Source organism: Anabrus simplex, chromosome 7, assembly GCF_040414725.1.
Source record: "Anabrus simplex isolate iqAnaSimp1 chromosome 7, ASM4041472v1, whole genome shotgun sequence".
Taxonomy (NCBI): domain Eukaryota; kingdom Metazoa; phylum Arthropoda; class Insecta; order Orthoptera; family Tettigoniidae; genus Anabrus; species Anabrus simplex.
This window is the reverse complement of record NC_090271.1, coordinates 93063411-93087325: the sequence shown is the minus strand read 5'-3', so window position 1 is coordinate 93087325 and position 23915 is coordinate 93063411. Positions and strand designations below refer to the sequence as shown.

General features: G+C 42.3%; 1 protein-coding gene across 1 annotated transcript in view; it reads left to right on the top strand.

The window, feature by feature from the left end:
• The window catches only part of flip (flippy), a 118816-nt gene extending 95484 nt beyond the window's left edge, over nt 1–23332 (top strand). The window contains exons 6-7 of the mRNA XM_067150685.2: nt 751–968; nt 20630–23332. Coding sequence (XP_067006786.1) covers nt 751–968; nt 20630–20725 — 314 coding nt within the window. The 3' untranslated portion in view covers nt 20726–23332. The remainder of the gene's footprint in view (nt 1–750; nt 969–20629) is intronic.
• The last annotated feature ends 583 nt before the right edge of the window (nt 23333–23915 follow it).

The window sequence follows — 23915 nt, the reverse complement described above, 5'->3', positions numbered from 1 at the left end:
GATTCCCGGCCGGGTCGGGGATTTTAATCTTAATTGGTTTTCACTGGCTCGGGGACTGGGTGTGTGTGTCGTCCTTAAATAGAAAGCAAAAAGTAAAGAATTAGAAAAATAATAAAACAATCAGAAAAAGATGATTTTTTTAAAAAAAGAGTAGAGTATAAAAAATCCTGACGCTGGCTACACCTAATAACTATCTTACGGTCCAACATTTAAAAGAAACATCAGAGTGTAGGTCTTGAGTGTATGATGAGTGAAAGGTTAATGATTGTGGCAGCGAATTGGCGTGCGATTGAGTAAGTGTCGTGCTTTCTGTGTGTGCTGTGCCTGGCTCGTAGCCCAGTATGCTCCTTGCCTGTATGGTTTTTTTATTTGTTTGCCTAGGGCTAGACGTATTTTCCGTATTTCTGTAATTTTATATAGATTATTACGGAATATTGTAAATCATGTTTATGAAACATAATTATCATACGAGGACAGTAGAGGTACTGTATATTAGTGTAATTGCAGTAATGTGCTTCTTTAGTTTCGTTATTTTGTAAATATGTTGTTGCCTTGTGACTTTTTGTTGAAGAGTTAGAATAAATCACCGATGATTTTGCAGATGATCCACTCCCTAACCTTCGATCCACCTCTCTTCCCCTCTGGGTATGTTCCTTTTCCTAGGCCCTAATGTTAGTGTCTTCTGAGTATGTAAGAAAAAAGCCAGAAGCGTTCCTGGAGTTTAAATCTTATCAATGAGACTTGTTCCAGTCGTCGTGGAGACTCCATCTCGCATCCTGCAGGTGCTCATACAGCGCGGAGCGTCTGTGAACGCAGTTGACAGCCGTGGCGTTACTTGCCTCATGCACGCGGTTCTGGCCGATAGAGCAGACGTCGTCAAACTCCTCCTGGATTCTGGAGCCGACCCAACACACAGTAACGACTACCAGAACACAGCCCTGGGCATGGCACGGGCCCGTGAGAAGAAGGTAAGTACTGCATTTTGATTTGTAGTAATTCAACACCTCTAAATCTTCTTCTTCCCCTTCTCTAGTTAACTGGGGTTGATGCTTTGTATGATACAAGCCCAGTTTTACGACCGGATGCCCCTCCTCTCTGTGTGTGTGTGTGTGTGTGTGTGTGTGTGTGTGTGTGTGTGTGTGTGTGTGTGTGTGTGTGTGTGTGTGTGTAGGAATGTATTCACCATTGTGTGTTTCTGTAGTGGTTTGTAGTGTGATGGGTTATGTGTAGATGAGAAGTTCTCAAAATATTTTAAGATTATGCCCTTCATTTATGATTAAAAGTTTAATGTACCTCCGCGATAAAATATCTCTGAAGGACAGTTTAAGAAATACGAGTGACATACTTTTAAATACAAATAGCACTAGGAAAGTTTTGCAATACGCAAAAACGGTTGGCTGGACACCCCTGTTATGGTGAGGGATGAAAAGAGGGGTGAAAACCGGTCTAGAAGACAGCAAGACGCAACCTTCACACCAGTTGTTACCAAACAGTGGGAAAGAAAGCAAGTTAAGATGTCAGTGTAGTCTAAAGGTGAATATCGCGCGATTATCCGCTACAATTTTGCTCGTGGATTAACTATTGATCAGTGCATGGAGGAAATGACTCCTGTGTTGGGGAAAGACTGTCCACATCGGACAACAATTTTCCGCTGGTACAAAGAGTTCCAGAGGGGAAATTTTGGGGCTGACGACGATCCTCGTTCTGGGCGACCGTCTGAATCAGTGACTGAGGAAAACATTGAAGCTGTGAGGAAAATGTTGCAGCAAAAGATGCGGTTGACATATCGGCAGGTAGAAGAGACCCCCCACATCCCTGCACCAGCTGTTCATTTAATTCTACACGACCACCTCCATGTTGGAAAGATCTGTTCCCTTTGGGTGCCCCATTCACTTTCAGAGGAACAAAGGGCACATCGAGTGAAATGGTGCCGAAAAATGCTAAAATAGTTTGAAAATGGGACTTCGCGTAACGCCAATGGCATCGCTACAGGTGACGAAACTTGGCTTTATTATTACGATGTCCCAACAAAATCCCAGAACAAGGTGTGGCTGTTTGAAGATGAGTGTACTCCTGTGACTATGTGAAAGTCAAGGTCAGTGAAGAAAAGGATGATTGCAGTATTCTTCACTAAACGGGGCATCCTGACTCAGGTTGTGCTAGAAACACAAAGGACAGGTACTGCGAAATGGTACAGTGAGACTTGTCTGCCTCAGGTCATCCAGGCTCTCAAGAAGCTCCGTCCAAGGTCACGGCTCAACACTTGGCTCTTGCATCACGACAATGCTCTAGCACATCGTGCTAATGTAACAGTGGATTTTCTTGCCAGATCAGGGTTGACTGTGCTTGATCATCCTCCATACAGTCCTGACCTTGCCCCGTGTGACTTCGCACTCTTCCCAGAAGTGAAGATGAAGCTGAAAGAGCGGCGTTTTGTATCCGACGAGGAGTTTCTGGCAGCATGGGATCAAGAGTTGAAAATATAACCGGATAAAAGTGGCAGAGTTGGTTCAGTGACAGGTTTCGACGTATGGAGAAGTGTAGTGAGTGTGGTGGAAATTATTTTGAAAAAGTCAAAAGCGTTCACTCATATTGCAAAACTTTCCTAGCGACCTTTGTAAGTTTTTAACTGATTAAAAAGAGTTCTTTTATATACAGTGCAGTATAAATAATAAGACGAGGTCATGAAATGAAAGATATATCATAACATTTTAAAGAGTTTGTGCCTGTATCAAGTATTATACAATGATGATAAAACAATACTGCATTCCTCGTTTATCGTCTCGATATGCATTACTGGAGTATGGATGATTCCCATCGGGTACGGCAGGTGCAGTGGGACGTGAAAGTATGGTGTGGCATCGTGGGTGATCACCTCATTGGTCGGCATTTTTTGAGGGACCTCTGACAGGAGATGAACTACCACCGTTCTTGGAACATGTGCCATGTTTCAGCATAACGGGGCTTCACCACATGTGTTGGTGGTCGTCCGGAACCATTTTCATGCGACGTATCTTGATAAATGGATCAGTCCGAACCGAAGGCCAGTATACTGGCCAATTAGCCAGGGAGCTGGACAATTCAAAGCTTCTGAGTACGGCACTACTAATGTACTGTAGTTTTACGACTGTGACAGCTAAGTACAAAAATGTGACAAGTGGAGAGCTGTTGACGTGTCATTCAAAGGACTTAATCACGTGTATGTCGCAGATGCTGCGTTCAACGATATAGGTAATTGAAATCCTGTCAAATGTTTCCTAGCCTCGTCCAACCCAGCTCCATACCCTATGCCATGATATCAATGGTCCTTTGAGGACCACATAAACATATCAGTCTGTGGAAATTATTTAGTATGAAACCTTGCCACATACCAGGCAATTGGCGGTAAAAAGAAACATTACTTACGTGGGGTTCAAGCGGCCGTACCCTCGAGTCCTCTCCACTATCACATCTGCCCCTGCCAAGTGAGCTAATGCGAGGCTTGGCATTCAGCGTGCAGTTCCCAGTCTATACAGTACCTGTTCCTGGTCTGTGGGTGCACCTCCTTTTGTAATGTGTTCTTCGTATCTGCGCATATTTTACGGGTTCATTTGAGGTACCCATAATTAATTAAAAGTGGAGCTCACGATTCCTGCTGTCTTTCAGCCCGTAAAATTACATTTCGTTATATTACCTCGGATTAGAGAGAGGGACCTATGTTTATCAGAACTGTAGTAAATGTGGTGGGTCGCAAAAGAGGGGTGGTAGTGGTGGTGATTATTGTTTTAAGAGGAACTACAGCTAGGCAACCATCCTCTTGCAAGGGCGGGATATGATAGTAGGAAGGGAGGGGGTGCACCCAGCGCCGGCACATAGCTTACTCCTGTCGAATAGCACCAAGGCTCAAACTCAACTTCTCCATCCAACTGACGAATCACCATCAACAGCGTCATATGCCCTCATTATATATAAACACTACGGAGAGATTTCGAATTCAATACTGGCTTTTGGCACGTGATCTAGTGATGATGAATTGTATACCACCACCTTTCCTACCTTGCCGGGGAACATCCTGATAGTGAAATTTTTTGACCAACGGGACTCGAATCGTTTAACCACGGTGTCAGCCCAAATAGACTTGAACGTCTTAACGATAATTGCCCCCAGGTGGGCTAGTATGTAATAATTACTAAGAATAAATCATTTTAATCTAAATTCTGGATTTCATAGATCTTAAATCATCAAAGTTTCTAGTGAGAAGGTTGGTTATACGTGGATAGCTGGACACAGTTCTCGAATGTCTGGTTGTCCAGGGGAAAAATTCAAAATTAGCTTATTGCGTTACTTATATTTTAGGTGCATGAAAATCCGCTCTCGCATAAAGTATCATAATTTGAAGGCGTAGTGAACAGTATGGGGAAATGCGTTCAATCTCTGCAACCAAGCTTACAAGCTAGCCAACATGAACACAGGTTTTCCAGCTTCAAAATGTCACGGCCACACTTGCTACATTCATAAATATTGTCTAACATTACGACGAGTAATATAATCTTGTAGGCTGTGACCGAATCGAAAAAAGCAAAGTTAAAACTTCGCGTAGCAAAGTAAATATTTACCCTTTCTTTGTATTTCTTTTCATTTATTGTTATTTCCCTTGAAAACTGTTCACCTACCCCTAGGGGTACGCTCACCACAGTCTGATGGTATAGACGAAGATATGTATTGACTATTAACTTCAAGATCCTCCGAACAGGCTGGAACCGAACCCGAGGTCTTCTGAACCGAAGACCAGTACACTGACCAATCAACCAAGGAGCCGGACAATGCAAAGCCTATGAGTATGGTACTATTAATGTACTATAGCTTTACGATTGTGACAGCTAATAACAAAAATGTGAAAAGTGGAGAGCTGTTGACATGCCTTTCATAAGATTTAATCACGTGTATGTCGTAAGTCACCAGGTTTAGAGGAGAAACGTTATGGAGGGATACTTCAAGGTTGTTTTGTATCGAGCAGTCGCGATCCCTCTCGACTGCATAATGACTATGTTATTCCTGTCTGATAAAGTTTTCATTCCCCACCCTGAAGGGGTTACGCCCTCCCTCTGGCCGAGAGCTTGGGCGGGGAGGAGGAGATGTGTGGAAATTGGGAGTTGGGAAAAGGCGATGTGAAGAATGCTGGATGGAAAAGGAAAGGCCTCATGTCTAAGGGGGCTTTAGTATTAGGGTGAGTTTTTATTGTTTCCATTAAATTAAAATACAGAGATGCAATATGAATGATACATAGCATTGATATAGCCTAATGATTTATGAGAGTGGGCTAGGGATAAGGTGTAAGGCGAAGGTATTGTAGAATGAGGAGAAGTTGGTGAGGGAAGTAAGAAGAAGGCGGAGTAGATCTGGGGTTGGTGGAGTGGGGGAGGAGTAGGGTGGCAGGGTTGGGGCAGTAGGTGATCTAAGATGTGGACGAGGTGAGATAGGAGGAGGGTCAGGCCGGGGACGACTGCGAGGTGTGTTAGGACGGTGCAGGGGTTGTGGGGGAGAATGCGAAGGTTCCACACGGTGATGGCGACCATAGATGTGGCTTCCGGATTCGATGAGGCGCTGGACGGCGTCTGAAGTGGGTAGTTGAATCCGCACCAGGAAAGTAGGTCCGTCTGAGTTATAGATGCGGAAGGTGCGCTGTACAGGGATGTCTGCCTGGCGGAGGTCGTGGGCAAGAACGGCAGGCGCGATGCTGGGATCGATCCCTCGGATGACGCAGCTGTAGATAGATGATGGTGTGTGCTGAGGTAGGCGTACCATGTTCTCCGCAGAAGCGACGGTATGTCCCTCGGCAGATGGCTGCGTAGAAGGAGGGTGAGACTTTCGAACAGTGATGGGAGGGAGGGGCAGAGAAGCTTGCGAGAGGAGGAAAGGATGAGACATAGTCAGAGTAGTAAGAGAAGCAGAGGTATGGGCGACATTTGTGGTAGTGGTAGTAGTAGTCATAGTAGTGGTGGTGACAGATACGATACAAGGAGTAGTAAGGGTAGCTGGAGTAGATACGGTGGTGGTAGTAGGAGGAGGGGAAGGGCAGGAAGACACTGGTAATGGGGATGGTGCGGACTGGGGAGGCGTAATGTCAGCACTAGCAGCCAGTTCTTCGTCGGCGTCAATCTCAGCTTGGATGTGAGCCGGTGTAGAAACCACGGAGTAGAGGCGGTGATGGATGAGAGCGCCGGTTTTCTGGACTGAGAGACAAGCATCAGCAGATGTGTAGTAGAGCAGGACCTCTGGTGCTGGGTCGGTGCCGTTGTAGAGGCGGTGAACAAAGTGGACACCGGTCGAGAGAAGGGCTTCACAGATGTCCTCTTCCGGGATATCGGGATCAATGTCCTGGATGATGCAAGTGGATAACATTGCTGGGGAAGGCCGTCAACCTACTTAGGGACAGCCAATTATGCTATTTGGCCCGGCGAGGTGAGATGTATAGTTGAGGCGTCACCCCAGCCGCAAAAAAATATAGGGTATGTGAGAGAATATCTGAGTCGACTTAAAAGGAGACTTCGACAAAAAGCTCTTCCCTGTTATTCCGCTAATGTCCTTCTTATATAGAAAATAATAATAATAATAATAATAATAATAATAATAATAATAATAATAATAATAATAATAATAATAATGGGGCGATGACCTTAAATGTTAGGCACCTTTAAGCAACAAGCATCATCATCAATAATAATAATAATAATAATAATAATAATAATAATAATAATAATAATAATAATAATCGCCTCTACTCTTCAACTGCGTATTGGAGAAAATCACTCGCGAATGGCGTAAAGAGATGTACAAGGAAGAATTTCGAGACTGGACTTCGAACAGGATACAAGAGAACTGGCCTGATAATAGACTGCCTTACGTTTGCAGACGATCTTGCGATATCTTCTGATTCCCTACATACCGCTGCAAAACAAATCAATCAATCAATTAATCAATCAATCAATCAATCAATCAATCAATCAATCAATCAATCACCACAAGCAGCAAAGGTTGGCCTGCAGATCTTCTTTGAAAACAAACGGACTTTATAACCAATATCAAGCCAGCTCCTAGAGAGTTAAATGTAGAACAGGAAAAATGATAAGAGTAGAAAAGTTTAGGTACGTAATAATATTATTGCTTTAACGTTCCACTGACTACTTTTGAATGTTTTCGGAGACGTCAAGGTGCCGGAATTTTGTCCCCGGGAATTCTTTTACATGCCAGTAAATCTACCGACACGAGGCTGACGTATTTAAGCACCTTCAAATACCACCGGACTGACCAGGATCGAGCCTGCCAAGTTGGAGTCAGAAGGCCAGCGCCTCAACCGTCTGAGCCACTCAGCCCGGCAGTTTAAGTGCTTAGGCGAGTGGATAATACCTAAGAACTCTGAGAAAGTAGTATTCATGTAACGGATCAACAAGATAGAAGTGGCATACCGAGCTAACCAGAGGTATCTACAACGCCAAGCTTAGGCATTATTACTCCGTCATTCGTCTAGAGGCCCTTTATGCAGCAGAATGCCTTGCATTGAACAGGAAGAGTCTAATTGAAAAATTAGAAGCCAAAGAAAGAAAAGTCCTGAGAAAGATCCTACGACCAATCATAGAAAATGGTGAGTACAGTAGACGGCATAACAGTGAACTGTACCTGCATGTGGAAAGGATAACGGACACCATACGGGAACGGATACATAACACGCATGAGCTCGCAGAGATAGACCCATCGAATTTTTTCCTACTTTGTAAACAAGAAAACCAAGAAAAGCAAGAAAACCAAGGATCTCTGGATCACTAAAGTTGATAAAGATCTTCAAGAAACAGGAATCACACGTGAAGACATTCGGAACGTGTTCCTCTCTAGAACAAAGTTCAAACATACTAGCGATTCCAAGAAAAGCCGAAGTTGAAAACAGGCAAGAAGTGGACGGAACGGATGAAAGAAAGAAGGCTCACAGAAAGGGAATGCGGGAATACTGGGAAAGAATTAAAGCTCAAGAATGCAAACGGTTGAAATAACGTGGCCCACAGACGGCCAAATCAAATAATAATAATAATAATAATAATAATAATAATAATAATAATAATAATAATAATAATCCGCCTCTGTGGTGTAATGGTTAGTTTGATTAACTGCCACACCCGGAGGCCCGGGTTCGATTCCTGGCTCTGCCACGAAATTTGAAAAGTGGTACAACGACTGGAACGGGATCCACTCAGCCTCGGGATGTCAACTGAGTATAAGTGGGTTCGATTCCTACCACAGCCATCCTGAAAGTGGTTTTCCGTGCTTTCCCACTTCCCCTCCAGGCAAATGCCACAATGGTACCTAACTTAAGACCACGGTCGCTTCTTTCCCTCCTCCTTATCTATCCCTTCCAATCTTCCCATCCGCCACCAAGGCCCCTATTAGAGCATAGCAGGTGAGGCCGCCTGGGCGAGGTACTGGTCATTCTCCCCAGTTGTATCTCCCGACTCAATGTCTTACACTCCAGGACAATGCCCGTGATGCGGTAGAGGTGGGATCCCTCGCTGAGTCCGAGGGGAAAACCAACCCTGCAGGGTAAGCAGATTAAGAAATAATAATAATAATAATAATAATAATAATAATAATAATAATAATAATAATAATAATAATAATATAACATCTCTTGACACAGACCAGAATGAAATGTAGCTTCCACTGGACTCTCAATCTCATTTATGGCTGTGACAGCATGGTAATCCGCCTCTGTGGTGTAGTGGTTAGTGTGATTAGCTGCCACCCCCCGGAGGCCCGGGTTCGATGCCGGCTCTGCCACGAAATTTGAAAAGTGGTACGAGGGCTGGAACGGGGTCCACTCAGCCTCGGGAGGTCAACTGAGTAAAGGTGGGTTCGACTCCCACCTCAGCCATTCTGGAAGTGGTTTTCCACTTCTCCTCCAGGCAAATGCCACAATGGTACCTAACTTAAGGCGACGGCCGCTTCCTTCCCTCTTCCTCGTCCATCCCTTCCAATCCTCCCATCCCCCACCAAGGCCCCTGTTCAGCATAGCAGGGGAGGCCGCCTGGGCGAGGTACTGGTCATCCTCCACAGTTGTATCTCACGACCCAGAGTCTGAAGCTCCAGGACACTGCCCTTGAGGCGGTAGAGGTGGGATCCCTCGCTGAGTCTGAGAGAAAGCCAACTCTGGATGGTAAGAAGAAGAAGAAGAAGAAGAAGAAGAAGAAGAAGAAGAAGACAGCATGGTAACTATTGAGGTATGGGTGGTGCTGAATACTAACATTCAGAACATTTGTTTTGATTCTGTGAGAGGGATTACTCATAGCGTATGTTGTGCTCCAATAGGACTTTTTGGATCAGCGAAGAAAGCAAAGGCAAACTACTCAATCTTCATCATGCCCAGTACGATTCATTATAACACTGTCATCCGTTTTTGCGGTTTCCTTATAGCTGTATGACATTCAGTGATGCTATTCGAGAATTCAAGCAGCATACAGGTTAATTATTTAACAGATAGGGAGGGGATGCCACGGATGTGTTCTACAGCACTCACCCACAGGGTGATCTGTAATCTGTTTGCCAATAATAATAATAATAATAATAATAATAATAATAATAATAATAATAATAATAATAATAATAATAATTTCGTTTGGCTATTTCTAGCCGAGTGCAGCCCTTGTAAGGCAGACCCTCCGACGAGGGTGGGCGGCATCTACCATGTGTAGGTAACTGCGTGTTATTGTGGTGGAGGATAGTGTTATGTGTGGTGTGTGAGTTGCAAGGATGTTGGGGACAACACAAATACCCAGCCCCAGAGCCACTGGAATTAACCAATGAATGTTAAAGTCCCCAACCTGGCCGGGAATCGAACCCGGGACCCTCTGAACCGAAGGCCAGTACGCTGACCATTCACCCAACGAGTCGGACATAATAATAATAATAATAATAATAATAATAATAATAATAATAATAATAATAGTTTTACGTTCCACTATACATAATGGTCGGAAACAACATTAACTGGTTATATGAGCGTTATAGTTTGGTCATACTGAAAAATAATTGGACTAAATTAAATATCTCGTGTGAGCCTTCGTGGCTCAGGTGGCAGCGCGCCGGCCTCTCACCGCTGGGTTCCGTGGTTCAAATCCCGGTCACCCCATGTGAAATTTGTGCTACACAATGTGGAGGAGGTGAGACAGGTTTCTCTCCGGGTACTCCGAGTTTTCCCGTGATCTTTCCTTCCAGCAACACTCTTCAATATCATATAATTATCTGCCAGCCATTAATCATTGCCCCAGAGGTGCACGATAGGCTTCGGCAGCTGGCACAATTCACATCCTCGCCGCTAGATGGAGGCTTCATTCATTCCATTCCTGACCCGGTCGAATGAATTGAAGCAGGCTGTGATTTATCTATATATATAAAAGCAAGTCGGGCTGGAGCGATGTATATATAAATATTTAAAAATGAAAAAAGACGTGAATTAATGAGGCACTTCCAGAAATCTCAGAAATTTGAAACTTGGTACGGGGGAAACTGATGACCCCAGGATCCCTAGAAAAATCGGAAATTCTCAAAATTCCCTGAAGGGGGCACGCTGGGGGGGCTCAAATTTTGGGCTCAGCATAAGAACACAGTCGTATAGTATATCCAAAACGATAACCTATAGGTTTCGTGGGCTTAAAAATTTTCGGGAATTTCCTCATTTTTATCCCCTATCCCCCCAAATCAAGATGGCGGCACAACCTGCCAGACGAGGTAGACAATTGAAATTTGGTGAAATCTATATATATAAAAGCAAGTCGGGCTGGAGCGATGTATATATAAATATTTAAAAATGAAAAAAGACGTGAATTAATGAGGCACTTCCAGAAATCTCAGAAATTTGAAACTTGGTAGGGGGAAACTGATGACCCCAGGATCCCTAGAAAAATCGGAAATTCTCAAAATTCCCTGAAGGGGGCACGCTGGGGGGGCTCAAATTTTGGGCTCAGCATAAGAACACAGTCGTATAGTATATCCAAAACGATAACCTATAGGTTTCGTGGGCTTAAAAATTTTCGGGAATTTCCTCATTTTTATCCCCTATCCCCCCAAATCAAGATGGCGGCACAACCTGCCAGACGAGGTAGACAATTGAAATTTGGTGAAATTATAGCTTTTGGTCCCTAACCGACGGGAAAATTCCAAGATGTTCAAATTTTTCACTTTTTACCCCTAAAGATATCGAAATATGGAGGCAATTTTAATGACTGTGCAGACATTCCTTTTGAGCTATTTTTTGGCTAAACGGTAAGTCGTATCACAAAACGGATGGCACAATGTCGCTTCAATTCGGAGTGATCTACAACTTTGGTCCTGTGACATTTTGTCGTATCTCTCTCCCTTATACGTTAAATTTGGCCGTATTTCTGGATTGTTCGTAAATTTGGTGATTTTTACAAGTATATTTCATTGTTTGACACACTTATAAGAATGATAGGATCATCACGTTAGGTGCGCACATTGGCACGATTAAGGGACATATGTGTACCAAATTTCATGATTCTAGCTTATACATAAGTAGGCAAAATGTAATGTAAAATGTTAATAATGCACCCAAATTTCACCCTATTTAAAATTTGAACTCAATTTACCCCCTTAATATGGGACATACGAGGATATGGTTTAGCAACAAACATTTAGAGCAATAAATGAGGCGTCTGATGGCGCAAACCGTTTCTTAATATCATAAACCGTTTAGGAGATATGAATCTCGAAGTGGAAGTCTGCACTTTTCAACGTGCTCATGCTTATCCGTCATCTATATAAATAAAATTGTTTCTGTTTGTTTGTCTGTCTGTTTGTCTGTTCCACCATCACGTCGAAACGGCTGGATAGATCTCAACCAAACTTCATATTTAGAGTATACTGACCCCGGGGAAGGTTTCGATATGCATATCATTTTAAAATCTTTGAAAAGACGGGGGTTTTATAGGAAAAACGGATTTCCTCCATTTTCTCTTATACTATTATAGGCAAAATATCGAATTTGTCGTATAAGGACGAGACAAAGCTCAATTTAATCCTCTTGACGCAAAGAACAAAACTCGGTAAGCCCTACGGGCCCGAAAACCATGTTTTAAGGCCCTAAAACCAACCGTTACGGAGATATTGGCACCACACTACCCCTGCTCTAGGAATCGGATAAAGAAATGAACTGCCGTAACCATGGCAACGTCAGCTCCAGGATTCTAGAGCAGTGAGATTATGCATGTACGTTTGGGCATAGCTGTCAACCAAAATAGGTACAAATAAGACTTAATATCTGGGAAAAAAATATACTGTTGTGTAAGGCACTCATAGGACTCCTTTGGGCGGGGATGGAAAGGGGGTGAAGAACGAGTGTAAAAATCTATATAAATAAAATTTTTCTGTTTGTCTGTCTGTTTGTCTGTTCCACCATCACGTCGAAACGGCTGGATAGATCTCAACCAAACTTCATATTTAGGGTATACTCATCCCGGAGAAGGTTTTGATATGCATATCATTTTAAAATCCTTGAATAGACAGGGGGTTTATAGGAAAACCAGAATGGTTTTTCCACCATCACGTCGAAACGGCTGGATAGATCTCAACCAAACTTCATATTTAGAGGATACTCATCGCGGGGAAGTTTTCCATATGCATATCATTTTAAAATATTTGAATATATGGGGGGTTTATAGGAAAATCAGAATGGTTTTTCCACCATCACGTCGAAACGGCTGGATGGATCTCAACCAAACATTGTATTTAGAGTATACTAATCCCGGGGAAGGTTTAGATATGCATATCATTTTAAAATCCTTGAATAGACGGGGGGTTTATAGGAAAACCAGAGTGGTTTTCCCACCATCACGTCGAAACGGCTGGATATATCTCAACCAAACTTCATATTTAGAGGATACTCATCGCGGGGAAGTTTTCCATATGCATATCATTTTAAAATATTTGAATATATGGGGAGTTTATAGGAAAATCAGAATGGTTTTTCCACCATCACGTCGAAACGGCTGGATGGATCTCAACCAAACATTGTATTTAGAGTATACTAATCCCGGGGAAGGTTTAGATATGCATATCATTTTAAAATCCTTGAATAGACGGGGGGTTTATAGGAAAACCAGAGTGGTTTTCCCACCATCACGTCGAAACGGCTGGATAGATCTCAGCCAAACTTCATATTTAGAGTATACTCATCCCAGGAAAGGTTCCGATATGCATATAATTTTAAAATCTTTGAATAGACGGGGTGTTTATAGGAAAACCACAGTGGTTTTCCTCTATTTTCTCTTATACTATTGATTTTCTGTAAACTTCGTTTACCGTACGTGAAACGTCTCTTCATTATAAACAACTTTCGTTATGTTCATAATTTACCTTACTCTTCACATGACGGAGAAATTTACAATTTTCTGCTGGTATCATGCTCTGCATTTAGTGACCGACAGACCGACAACGAACCTACAGGTTACCATGGCAACGTCTCTGACTGCATGCCAGTAGGGAAGTAACGTATTGCCATTTTCCTCATCATGCTTTTAAATTCGTGGTTGTTCCTTGGGTAGATGGCAAGAGAGGCATCAATCGGCTCATCTGCGGGATATTGGCGGAATATCGTTGGAGGTTATAACCGCCCTCGAATAGATTAAGTAATAACACCATTAGTCATCTTCATATTTGTTTACCTAAGAATCACTGAACCTAAATTTCTCCTCTGTTAGCGCTTTATTATATCCATAACTCACGGCATTTATTTATTTGTCGTTATCCGACTGTCCTCATTTATAATCCATTTTCTATTAGTTTCAACATTCTTAACTGTATTATTTTCTTCCTTAATTACGCCGTATGTACGTGAATGCTAGAAACTACTGGATGCATTTCCACCAAGATTCGTATTTAGAATACACCTGTCCTTGATAGGTTTCAGGGCAAATATTGTTTCTAAATCCCTGAACTAACTGGGGGTTTATACGAAACCGAAACAGTGATTTTGCACTTCCAAAAAATATACACAACAAAAGTTTATGGAAGTCTACCTACCTTGGTAGAAATTAATGTCTAAACCTTTTTTTTCTCATGTGCATCATTTCGATACGAGGATCAATAAGGGAGATATCATTAAAGGACCGTTTTTCTGTACAAGTCCCATCGGACTTAACTCACGAGCGGGTGCGTGTAAAGCGTATTCCTTACAACTTGAAAACTACTGAAGACATTCGAAACAAAATTTATATTTAGCATCCACCTGTCCAAAGGTAGGTTTTAAACGTAAATAACATTTCATGTTCCGGAATGGACTGGCGGTTTATAAGGAACCGAAATGGTGATTTTACTCTTCCACAATATATACAGAACAAGACCAACCTGACTGGAAATCGACCAAACCTGATGGAATTCCACCTCTAAACCTTTTTTTTTCATGTGCATTTTTTCGTCAGGAGGATTAATAAGGGAGATATCATGAATGGTCACTTTTGCAGGTTAAGTCCAGCGGACATAGCCCAAAAGGTGTTTTACATGGAGCAGATTCCTTATCTATATAAATCAAATCGTAACGACTGTGTACCTCTACACTGACTATTTTGGCGAAATTTTCGTACAGCTTTCCGTTTAAGGGGTAATATTGACCATCTGCATAATTTTTGGTTTAGTTTCCTGAAAGTCCTAATTTTTACCCGCCTCGCCCAAAATCCACATTGTGGCATAATCTGCCAGAAGAATAAGAAGATAATTGAAATTTGACAAAATTATACGTTTTAGCCTGTAACGAATGAAAAATCCTATATCATTAAATTTTTCATTTTTTATCCCCGAAGAATATCGAAATATGCAGGCAATTTTAATGATGGTGCAGACCTTCGGAAATTCCTATCACGTAACGGATTGCACAATCTCCGTTCAATTTGGAATGATCTACAACCTTGGTCTTATGACTTTATGCCGTATCTGTATCCCTTTTACGTTTGATTTTTCTCTATTAATCGATGTTAAGTCAATTTGGAATTTTCACATGCATTATTCATACTTTCAATTACTTATATGAAATACAGAATCATCAAACTCTTCACGAAAATTGGCCCACTCAGTAGCCATTTGTGAGCCAAATGCTACGTATGTAGCTGTCACATTATTATCCGAAAAGTAATGTAATGTGAGATGATCTTACAAAACCTTTACCCTGTTCCACGTTTCTAAATATGACCCAAGAATAGATGACATATCATTGGACCAGCCATTTAGGCCACTAAATCCGGCGTGTCTTATGGTATAATCCTTTGTCGATATGACGTACGTTTAGTAGCAGTTAATCTGTAAATGAAGGTCTTCAATATTGTAAACACGCATATACTTTCGTATGTCGATCTATATATATTCACTGATGTCGATTTAGCGATCGAGAAAGGGTCGGTCTGCTATTGTAATCAGTACTCCCCACACCGACTTTGACTGGCAGTAGGAAAGGGTTCCTTCTCCAACTCCTGTGTAACTGTCATTAGTAAGGAAGGCCTACAATTGTAATGAATAGTTCCCTTCTCGATTTGACTTGCAGAAGGTAAGTGAGCATGCAGTTTTGTTTAAAACTCCCCTACCCGATTGTGTTTGGCAGTAGGCAAGGGTGCCCGCCATTATAAAGAAATGTACTCATCTAAAATGTGACTGGCATTAGGCATAGTGGCCTGCTATTTTGATGGAAACTCACCAACTTGGTGTGACTGGCAGTACGCTGGCTGGCAGTAGGAAAAGGGGCCTGTCATTATAATGATAACTGCACAACTCAATTTCGAGTGATAGTAGGGTAATTGCCTGCCATTATAATAAAAACTGTAATCTGTCTGGAGGTAGGAAAGGGGGCTGCCATTTTAACGAAAACTCCCCAAATCGATTCTGTCCGCATAGTAGGCAATGGGGCCTGCAATTATAATGTAAACTTCCCAACCTGATTGTGAATGCCAGTAGGCAAGTGAGCCTGCCGTTATATCACAAATCCGTAACAAACACTTTACATTGGAAACGTACGGGGACCTCCCCATGCTCTTTCTCGGATAACGCTAAGAGACATGCAATTTTAAAACTATCTTATTTACTGCATGTACACTATTTACTTCGATATTCGAATACAATGTAGAATACCGTAGCGAAGCACGGGTACATTCGCTAGTTTTTTAAATATATCATACCGTTGTCATTTTATCAGCTGCTGAAGTTATCCAGTCAGATCGCTTCGCGGACGAATTCAAATGGTTTGATGTTGTCAAATCCGAACCGGCTTCAGAGCACCAACTCGAGTGTGTCCTCGAAAATGATTAGGAACCGATTCCAGTTCAGCCAACTTGTGTTCAGAATGCCCCTGTTACTAACACTGCGTCCTCCTGTGGGAAATGCACTAGTTACGTCACTGTGTTGTAATTTGAGGAAAACATTAATTGGGAAAACTGTCTCATTAAATGGGTCAATGAACTCCATTCTTTGTTAGCTTCACTTTTGACATATATATGTCTTATATCTGGGGGTCATCTCTAGTTTTGCGACACGAAATTAGCGATTCATTTATTTTCATCTAACGAATCGTTTCCGAGAGACAACTGTATGGGATTTCAAGTCGACAAAGTGTAGGATTCGGTGCATCGAAAGGGGGAAACTGACTCAGGGCCTAAGAAATTACCACAAATGAAACTTGCTTGCTTGCTTCAATGCTTTCATTCCCCACCCTGAAGGGGTGGGGCGGGCCACCTAGAGGGTGTCGCCCTCTCTCTGGCCAGGAGAGATGACGGGGTTGAGAAGATGTGAGGAAAGAGGGAGGTGGGTAATTTGATGTATGGAATTAGGAGGTGTGTGCTGATAGTAGTGAATGATCGGAGATGTGTGCAAGGATTAAATATTTTGAGGAGAGTGCAATGATTGACAAGTTTTAGATGGGAGGGCTAGGATGGAATTGAAGAGTTAGAAGGTGTAATGTTGCGGTTATATTGCATAATGAGGTGGTGAAGAGTCTGAGGAGTTCAAGTTGCAGAGGAGGTTGATAGAAGAAGTTAGGTGGAGGTAGGGGTGGACGGACGGGTTGACAAGGTTGAAATGGAGGACTGGCTGGCCGGGGGCGACGAAAGGGAGTGTTGGAAGTATGGCGAAAAGGTTGGGGTGGGGAACGTGAGGGCTCCACTTTGAAGCGACGTTGAAAGATGTAGGCACCAGTGTTGATAAGTTGTTCCACATCATTGGCGGTGGGAAGGTGAATTCGGACCATAAAAGTAGGCCCGGACGCGTTGTAAATCCTGAACGCCCGACGAGCGGGGATGCCTGCTTCCTGGAGTTCTTGGAGAATTTCCCGTTCTGAGATGGTAGGTTCTACGCCGCGGATGACACAGCTTGACATAGTGTCCAGAGGTGGTGGTTGCGACCGTTGCGAGGATGTTGCGGCGGCTGTTGCGGTGTCGTCTGGTGGTGACACGGCGGGGGAGGCTAGGATGTTGTCGGGAATTTGCTGGGGACGAGGTTGTGCAGAAGTCAGGATAGAAGAGAGGGAGGATACCATTATAGGGGAAGGATGGCATGACGTAACGGTAGTAACAGGAATATGGTGGCGAGTAGTGGCTGACATCGTAGTGGTCGCGGTGGTAGTAGTAGGTGGTGTGTGATGAGGGGGAAAGGAGGGCGATGTTTGTTGTAGCAGAGGCTTGTGGTGAGGCGCGTTGACGACAGGCAATGTGGTGGGATCTGCTGTAAGCTGGGCTAATATAGGCTGGCTGGTAGGCTCCACTAGGTAGTATCGGTCGTGAATAGACACTCCCGTGTCAAGGAGGCGCTTCCAGTCGTCCAACGTAGGTAGATAAAGAAGAACCTGCGATGATGGTGATGAAGTTGAGGCATCCAACATCCGGTGGGCATCGTGGACTGGGTAGCCAGCGGTGCGGAGGGCGTAGCAAATCTCTTCTTCGGATATGGCAGGATTAACATCGGGGATGACACAGGTGCGCATGGTGTGGGAACGGCCGACTTCCAACTCGGTGTCAGGCCTATATGCTTGAGAGTCCGGCGGGGAGCTGAGTTAAAGATGTAGAGCCACCCGGCCGGCAACAAAAATAATGAGGAGAGTCTTCGGAGATTTTGAAACCAGCGCTCCTCGAGAATGCAGAGGTAAGATGCACAAATGAAAAAATCAGTTCTCTAGAGTAGGATAAGATGAGGCCTTTTTGATAAAAGAGCTTTCTACAAGACCTCTCAGTAATGACCATCCATCAATACTAATGCCTATTGCTCACGGTAAAAATGTTTCGTAAAATTTGTTGTACAATTAATTTTATAAAATTTTGGTAAAAAGAAGTTGTGTTGCTCACGGTAATTTTTTTTTTTTTTTAATCCGTCGAAGCATCAGGATGAACTCACTTCTGAACTAAGGTTTGCATGTGCTGCCATCTATCGATATACTTTTAAACCAAGAATCAGCTGTTCAACTTAACAGTGTGTTTGAGAGTATGGCTCCAACAAACAAAGCAAAACTTGCTGCTTTAGCTGCACTTATATGTTGTACAGCGGTAAAAAGGAAGAAAAGAAATGCCAGGAAATGCTGGACTCAGGATTGGATCAAAACAAGAGAAGAAGGTAGAGGATTGCTGTCCTTGGTCGAAAATTAGTTGAGGTTAGAAGACCAGCATTCATATAGGGATTCGGCGATTGTGTTTTCTGCCTCTCTTCTTGCATTTCTGTTGTGGTTAAGTGGTGTTTTAACTTCGTACAAACAAGGATATTTCTGGTATTCGTCAGTAAAACACTAACAGCTTCCTTAGTCCACCCGGATCCTGCCATTTTAGAAAGAAGTGTTTGTTTACAATCGAGCTACAATCTTCTCACGACGTACCGCCAACATCATCGTGATGTCAGCTTCGTTGATTGGTTCGTTTCGTAAAATTAATTTTACGGAATAGAACATGTCCTATTTTATGAAAAGTTTTATCAAATGTTTTATAAAACTTGAATTTGACCGTGAGCAACAGAAATTTTATAAAATTAAATTAGTGTACAATCAATTTGACAGAAAATTTTACCGTGAGCAACAGGCATTAGATGTGTGACGCGATGTTACCTAGTGACCGTGCAGACTATGATGTAAGTATTGATGGATGGCCATGAATGAGACTACTACTGTTACTACTATAAAATGTTTTTATTCCTCCCCTGAAGGGGAGCATTCGCATTCGCCTTGATGCAGGAGAATGGAAAGCCACGGAAAACCATTCTCAGGACAGCCGATGGTTGGGGCCAGCCGTGAGGTCCATTCCTGTCCCGTCTCCCGAATGCAGAGGCGTAGAGCCACGGTAGAGCCGTGGCCAACCCTCCTCTGCTCGGCTGGCCGGTCAGAGTGCAGAGCTGTTGGACCACGAACCAGCCGTGGCCACTTGAGGGCCGAGACCCACTCTCAATCTACCGACCCATGAATGAGAGACAAATTATCGAAGAGGAGCATAACCTAATAATGTAAATATAATGAAACATACTTAATTAGCACATGGCATATGTATACACAAAATAACTTAATTTACACAAAATAATTTATTTTTAATTAATGCACTGAATAGAACCAAGGCATAAGACACAATAAAACTGTTAAAAGTTTAAATCTGTTTAGATACACGCCCTTTCACTAGTTGTAACAGAGAGCCGTGCAAGCAGCTGCTAGGCTGCACCTTCCGTCAGAGCGCATACAGTGATCCTTTACCTGCCTGAGATGGAACGCTGCTCATTGAACCGAATCGTGCCCATCTTTGGACTGCAGTAAGCATCATTGAAGATGCAGAACAGGAAATGAGGAGTGAAGTAGTTTCCCGTTGCTTTCTTCATCAAGCCAAGATATGGAATTAAATATCTATTATATCCCTCTAAGCATCCATCACTCTATCTTTCTATTCATGCATGAACAACCAACTGCAAAGCGAAACCTTCACAGGGACTGGCTGTATAAGCTATGGTATAAGTAGCGTGAATTTTACTTCAGTCGCGTTCATACTGCCAAAGCTAAAAATGAAGCAGGTCGATCGAAGTGAGTGAAAGCTATTCGAACTTAAGATATCTCAGGAGGTGGCTGATAAGACAGGCAATGGAGCCAGTCGAGAAAGCCAAGCAATACGTCTGAGAATGTCATGTCGCTGACCACGTGACACTCCAGTACCTCCAGGCCATTTGGCTGGGCAGCAGTCGTCTCGGCAGACCATGGCCCTAATTGGTTGTTATGATACGTGTTTGTTTGTTGCTACTTGTTAACTGCACACTAACGCATCGGACGTTTTCGGCGACGGGATGATGGAAAAGGGCTAGGATTGGGAAGGTAGCGGCCGTGGTTTTAATTAAGGTACAGAACTAGCATTTGTCTGGTGTGAAAATGGGAAACCACGGAAAACTCCTTCAGGGCTGCCGACGGTGGGATTCGAACCTACTATCTCGCGAATTTAAGCTCACAGCTGCGTGACCCTAACCGCACGGCCAAGTCGCTCGGTTTTGCTTTTTGTTATTTAGTTATTATTAATGTTAAGATAATGTGCTTGTTCGTATTTCAAAGTGCAGTGTATTAAATATTCCTCCCATAAATATATTAATATTGCTCTCTTTTTTATTATAGGACATCGTCAGACTTCTAACTCCCTCCACACAAGGTAGCAAAGAAGAAAAGAAGAAACACTCGTTACACAGAGTGTCCATACAAGACTTAAAATAATATCGGTTGGGTGCCTGGAAGATCAGACTAAAAGGGTAATTCGCCAGGATTGCCATCAGGGCGCTTTGGGAATCCTACTACGATGGTATACCTTGTTTCCTTACCAATAGATATACAGGCTGCAAAGGAAAGTTATCCTGTAAACGTACACAGGGATGCTTAGGAAGTGTATTTGCTACAACATGGTTCAGTTGTAAAGGTGCAATTATTGTCCAGGAGGACAAAAATCATTGTTTCCCTTTTAGCTGTATATCGCAGGCGGTAGGCGCACGACTGACCATCAGACAACTAATATGACACTGGTGTGTGTTTGTTAACATTAAGTTATATAACCAGTTCGTGTGCTTGTTTTGATTCATTCTACTTCTCTGACCTTCGTCCAGGAGTCATTATCTTGTGAGTGAAGTGACTCACAGCATAGAGAAGCGAGCACTGTACTGCGGTGCGTATTCTAAACTAATGCAGAGATAATACACGACAGTTTGCGAGATATCGAGGGACAGCGATTAGAGCTCTGTCTAGCCGAGTGACCTGGAGATACTGTTTCTGTCATAAGAGCACGTGTATTTGTTTGTGAATTTTTGGTGTTATTTATGCGTTTGCAGTAAGTTAACATAAGTAAATAGTAGCGTGTGCCATTCCTTTATATCTCCTCTCCACTTGAACGGAAAGTTATGTGCTGTGTTTGGCTGCAATAATTATGAAGTTCAGAAGAATTCGCGGTCTTTCCCCCGTTTCCCTCGTGACAAGAAAATGTAAGTAAATATTGTGTTTGCGTATATTTTCTTCTAGTGACAAAGAGATTTTCATAGTACTTTCTAAACCTCTGACCTGCGCGACCCATATTTTTGCTACTTGCTTTACGTCGCACCGACACAGATATGTCTTATGGCGACGATGGGATAAGAAAGGCCTAGGAAGTGGAAAGAAGTGGCCGTGACCTTAATTAAGGTGCAGCCCCGGCATTTGCCTGGTGTGAAAATGGGAAACCACGGAAAACCATCTTCAGGGCTGCCGACAGTGGGGCTCGAACCCACTATCTACCGATTACTGGATACTGGATGACCCATATTTTAACTGGATTAAAATATAATAAGCTTATTTTATTGTATAGTGCAGCAGTTAACCTTCAATACTGATGTGTTGTTGTAGATGTGAACTGTGAATTTCGAAATGTCAAAGAAGTGACTTCGATAAGGTATAAAAGAAAGAAGGACGTTACTCTTGAATAGGAATTATACGATCTGTTCGGATAATTTTCAGGTCAGCAACTTTAAAAATCCCCGACTATACAGCGAAGAGTATGTTAAATTATTATTCTAATTGTACGTAAATATTTTTCAAAACATAACTATAGATAGCATTTTTCATGCTTTTCTTTGTTTTATCCCTCTCCTCAGATTGCATTAGCAACATAGAATCTCCCAAAAAATTAAACATCAAATGCTATCGACCCTTGCAAAAGGAATAGTCTTTCCAAGAGAAAAAGACAGGAATGTGCCGATCTGTTTATTGGCAAGTGTTTTAATGTGATGATGCAATGTTGTTTAAATGAGGGAATTGACAAATTTAACTGGAAACGTTCAGGCAGAAATGCTAAAGCAAAACAGTAGTGCATTTCACATCTTGATTATATGTTTCATTTCAGTCTTTAAATAATAACATGTTAAATAATTCTGCTTTCATTTATCCAGAATTGCTTTAGCAACTTTGAAGTTAATATCTTAATAACACGCTTTTTCTTGACGTAATTTATTTATCCATTTCCGAATATGAATTTCCATTGATATTTGAATTTAGCGCGAATTTCCAGGTCACGGCGCTAGGAGCGCCACTTGCGAATTGTCTCCCATTTTAACAAGGTTAAATCCGGAAGTGTCGTGTATTGTCTATACTGTATTTGGTATTACCTTACATAAAAGCATTGTGTTTTAACTTCATACCTGTACCACCAATAGACTCCGGGATACTAGGCAGTAACAGGTTAAAATGCAAACTTATTTGGTTATTAGGAAGAGTCGTCCAGCCTGCTCTTCCATAATGTAGCGCGAGTAACATAAATTCTAGGGGATCTAATGGACCGTATCCCTAATATTTTTGCAAAACTCATAACATGACCGCTGGGCAGGCTAGAGTAGGTTTGCTTTCTAGCGTATTACTGCTTAAAAATCCGGGCTATAACAGTGCCTATACCAGGGATGGCGACCCTATGACACGCGTGCCGCTAGGTGACGCGCGACCGCGACTTCTGTCGCACGTCAGACAACACACCAACATATTTTTTTTAACATGTAATAAATAGCTCGAAAATCTAGCAACATAGCGTATTTTAACATTACGCTTTAATAAAGAAGTATGACATAATTAATTCTATGACCATATTTTTTACAAATTTTATTAGGTTAAAGCAAAAACATATCTTATTCTTAAAATTTACTCGTTTTGGAAATGTAATTTCCAATGTTGCTTGCAAATAACATGAAACATTCAGTCGAACTGATTTATATGTAATGCAATCTAACACCTAAATTAAGTCAAATGAGCGGGTTTCATGATGATTTTAAGAAAAATAACCCATGGCTCACTAGACAGTAAAATATAATAAACAAGACCTTAATTATTCATGAGTTCTATTTTTGGGCTTATGCCGTGTAAATAATTATAAAACACACTCAACGTTTCAAAAGGAACCTTGCCTTTCTTCATCAGGAGACCAAAGAGAAGAGAAACGACGTATTGATGGTTGCTAGGAGAAAGCAACAAGGAAGCTACAAATGGTGCCCAAAGATGTAAAGGGGACGCCATTTTAGCCCAAGAGACAATGAATAGTGGCAGCAGAGCATTACTCTCTAATGGTTCTGATTATAGGTAGCCATGATTCACTGAGGTTGTAACCTGTATCGCGGTTGAAATTATCTGGATGTTTACGTATTTCAACCGCCTCCCTGATAATTCTTGGGCGATATTGCTTTATACGGGCAAGAACATCCACTTCTTGGAACAAGACATCATGGCCAGGTGTTAGGGCATGGTCAGCAACAGCTGATTTATCAGGTTGGTTGAGTCTGATACATCTAGTATGTTCTTTGATGCGAGTACACACCGTTCTCGAAGTCTGCCCAATATAAACCTTGCCACAAGTACAGGGAACTCTGTAGATACCAGGTTGTTGTAATTTAGGCAAACTATC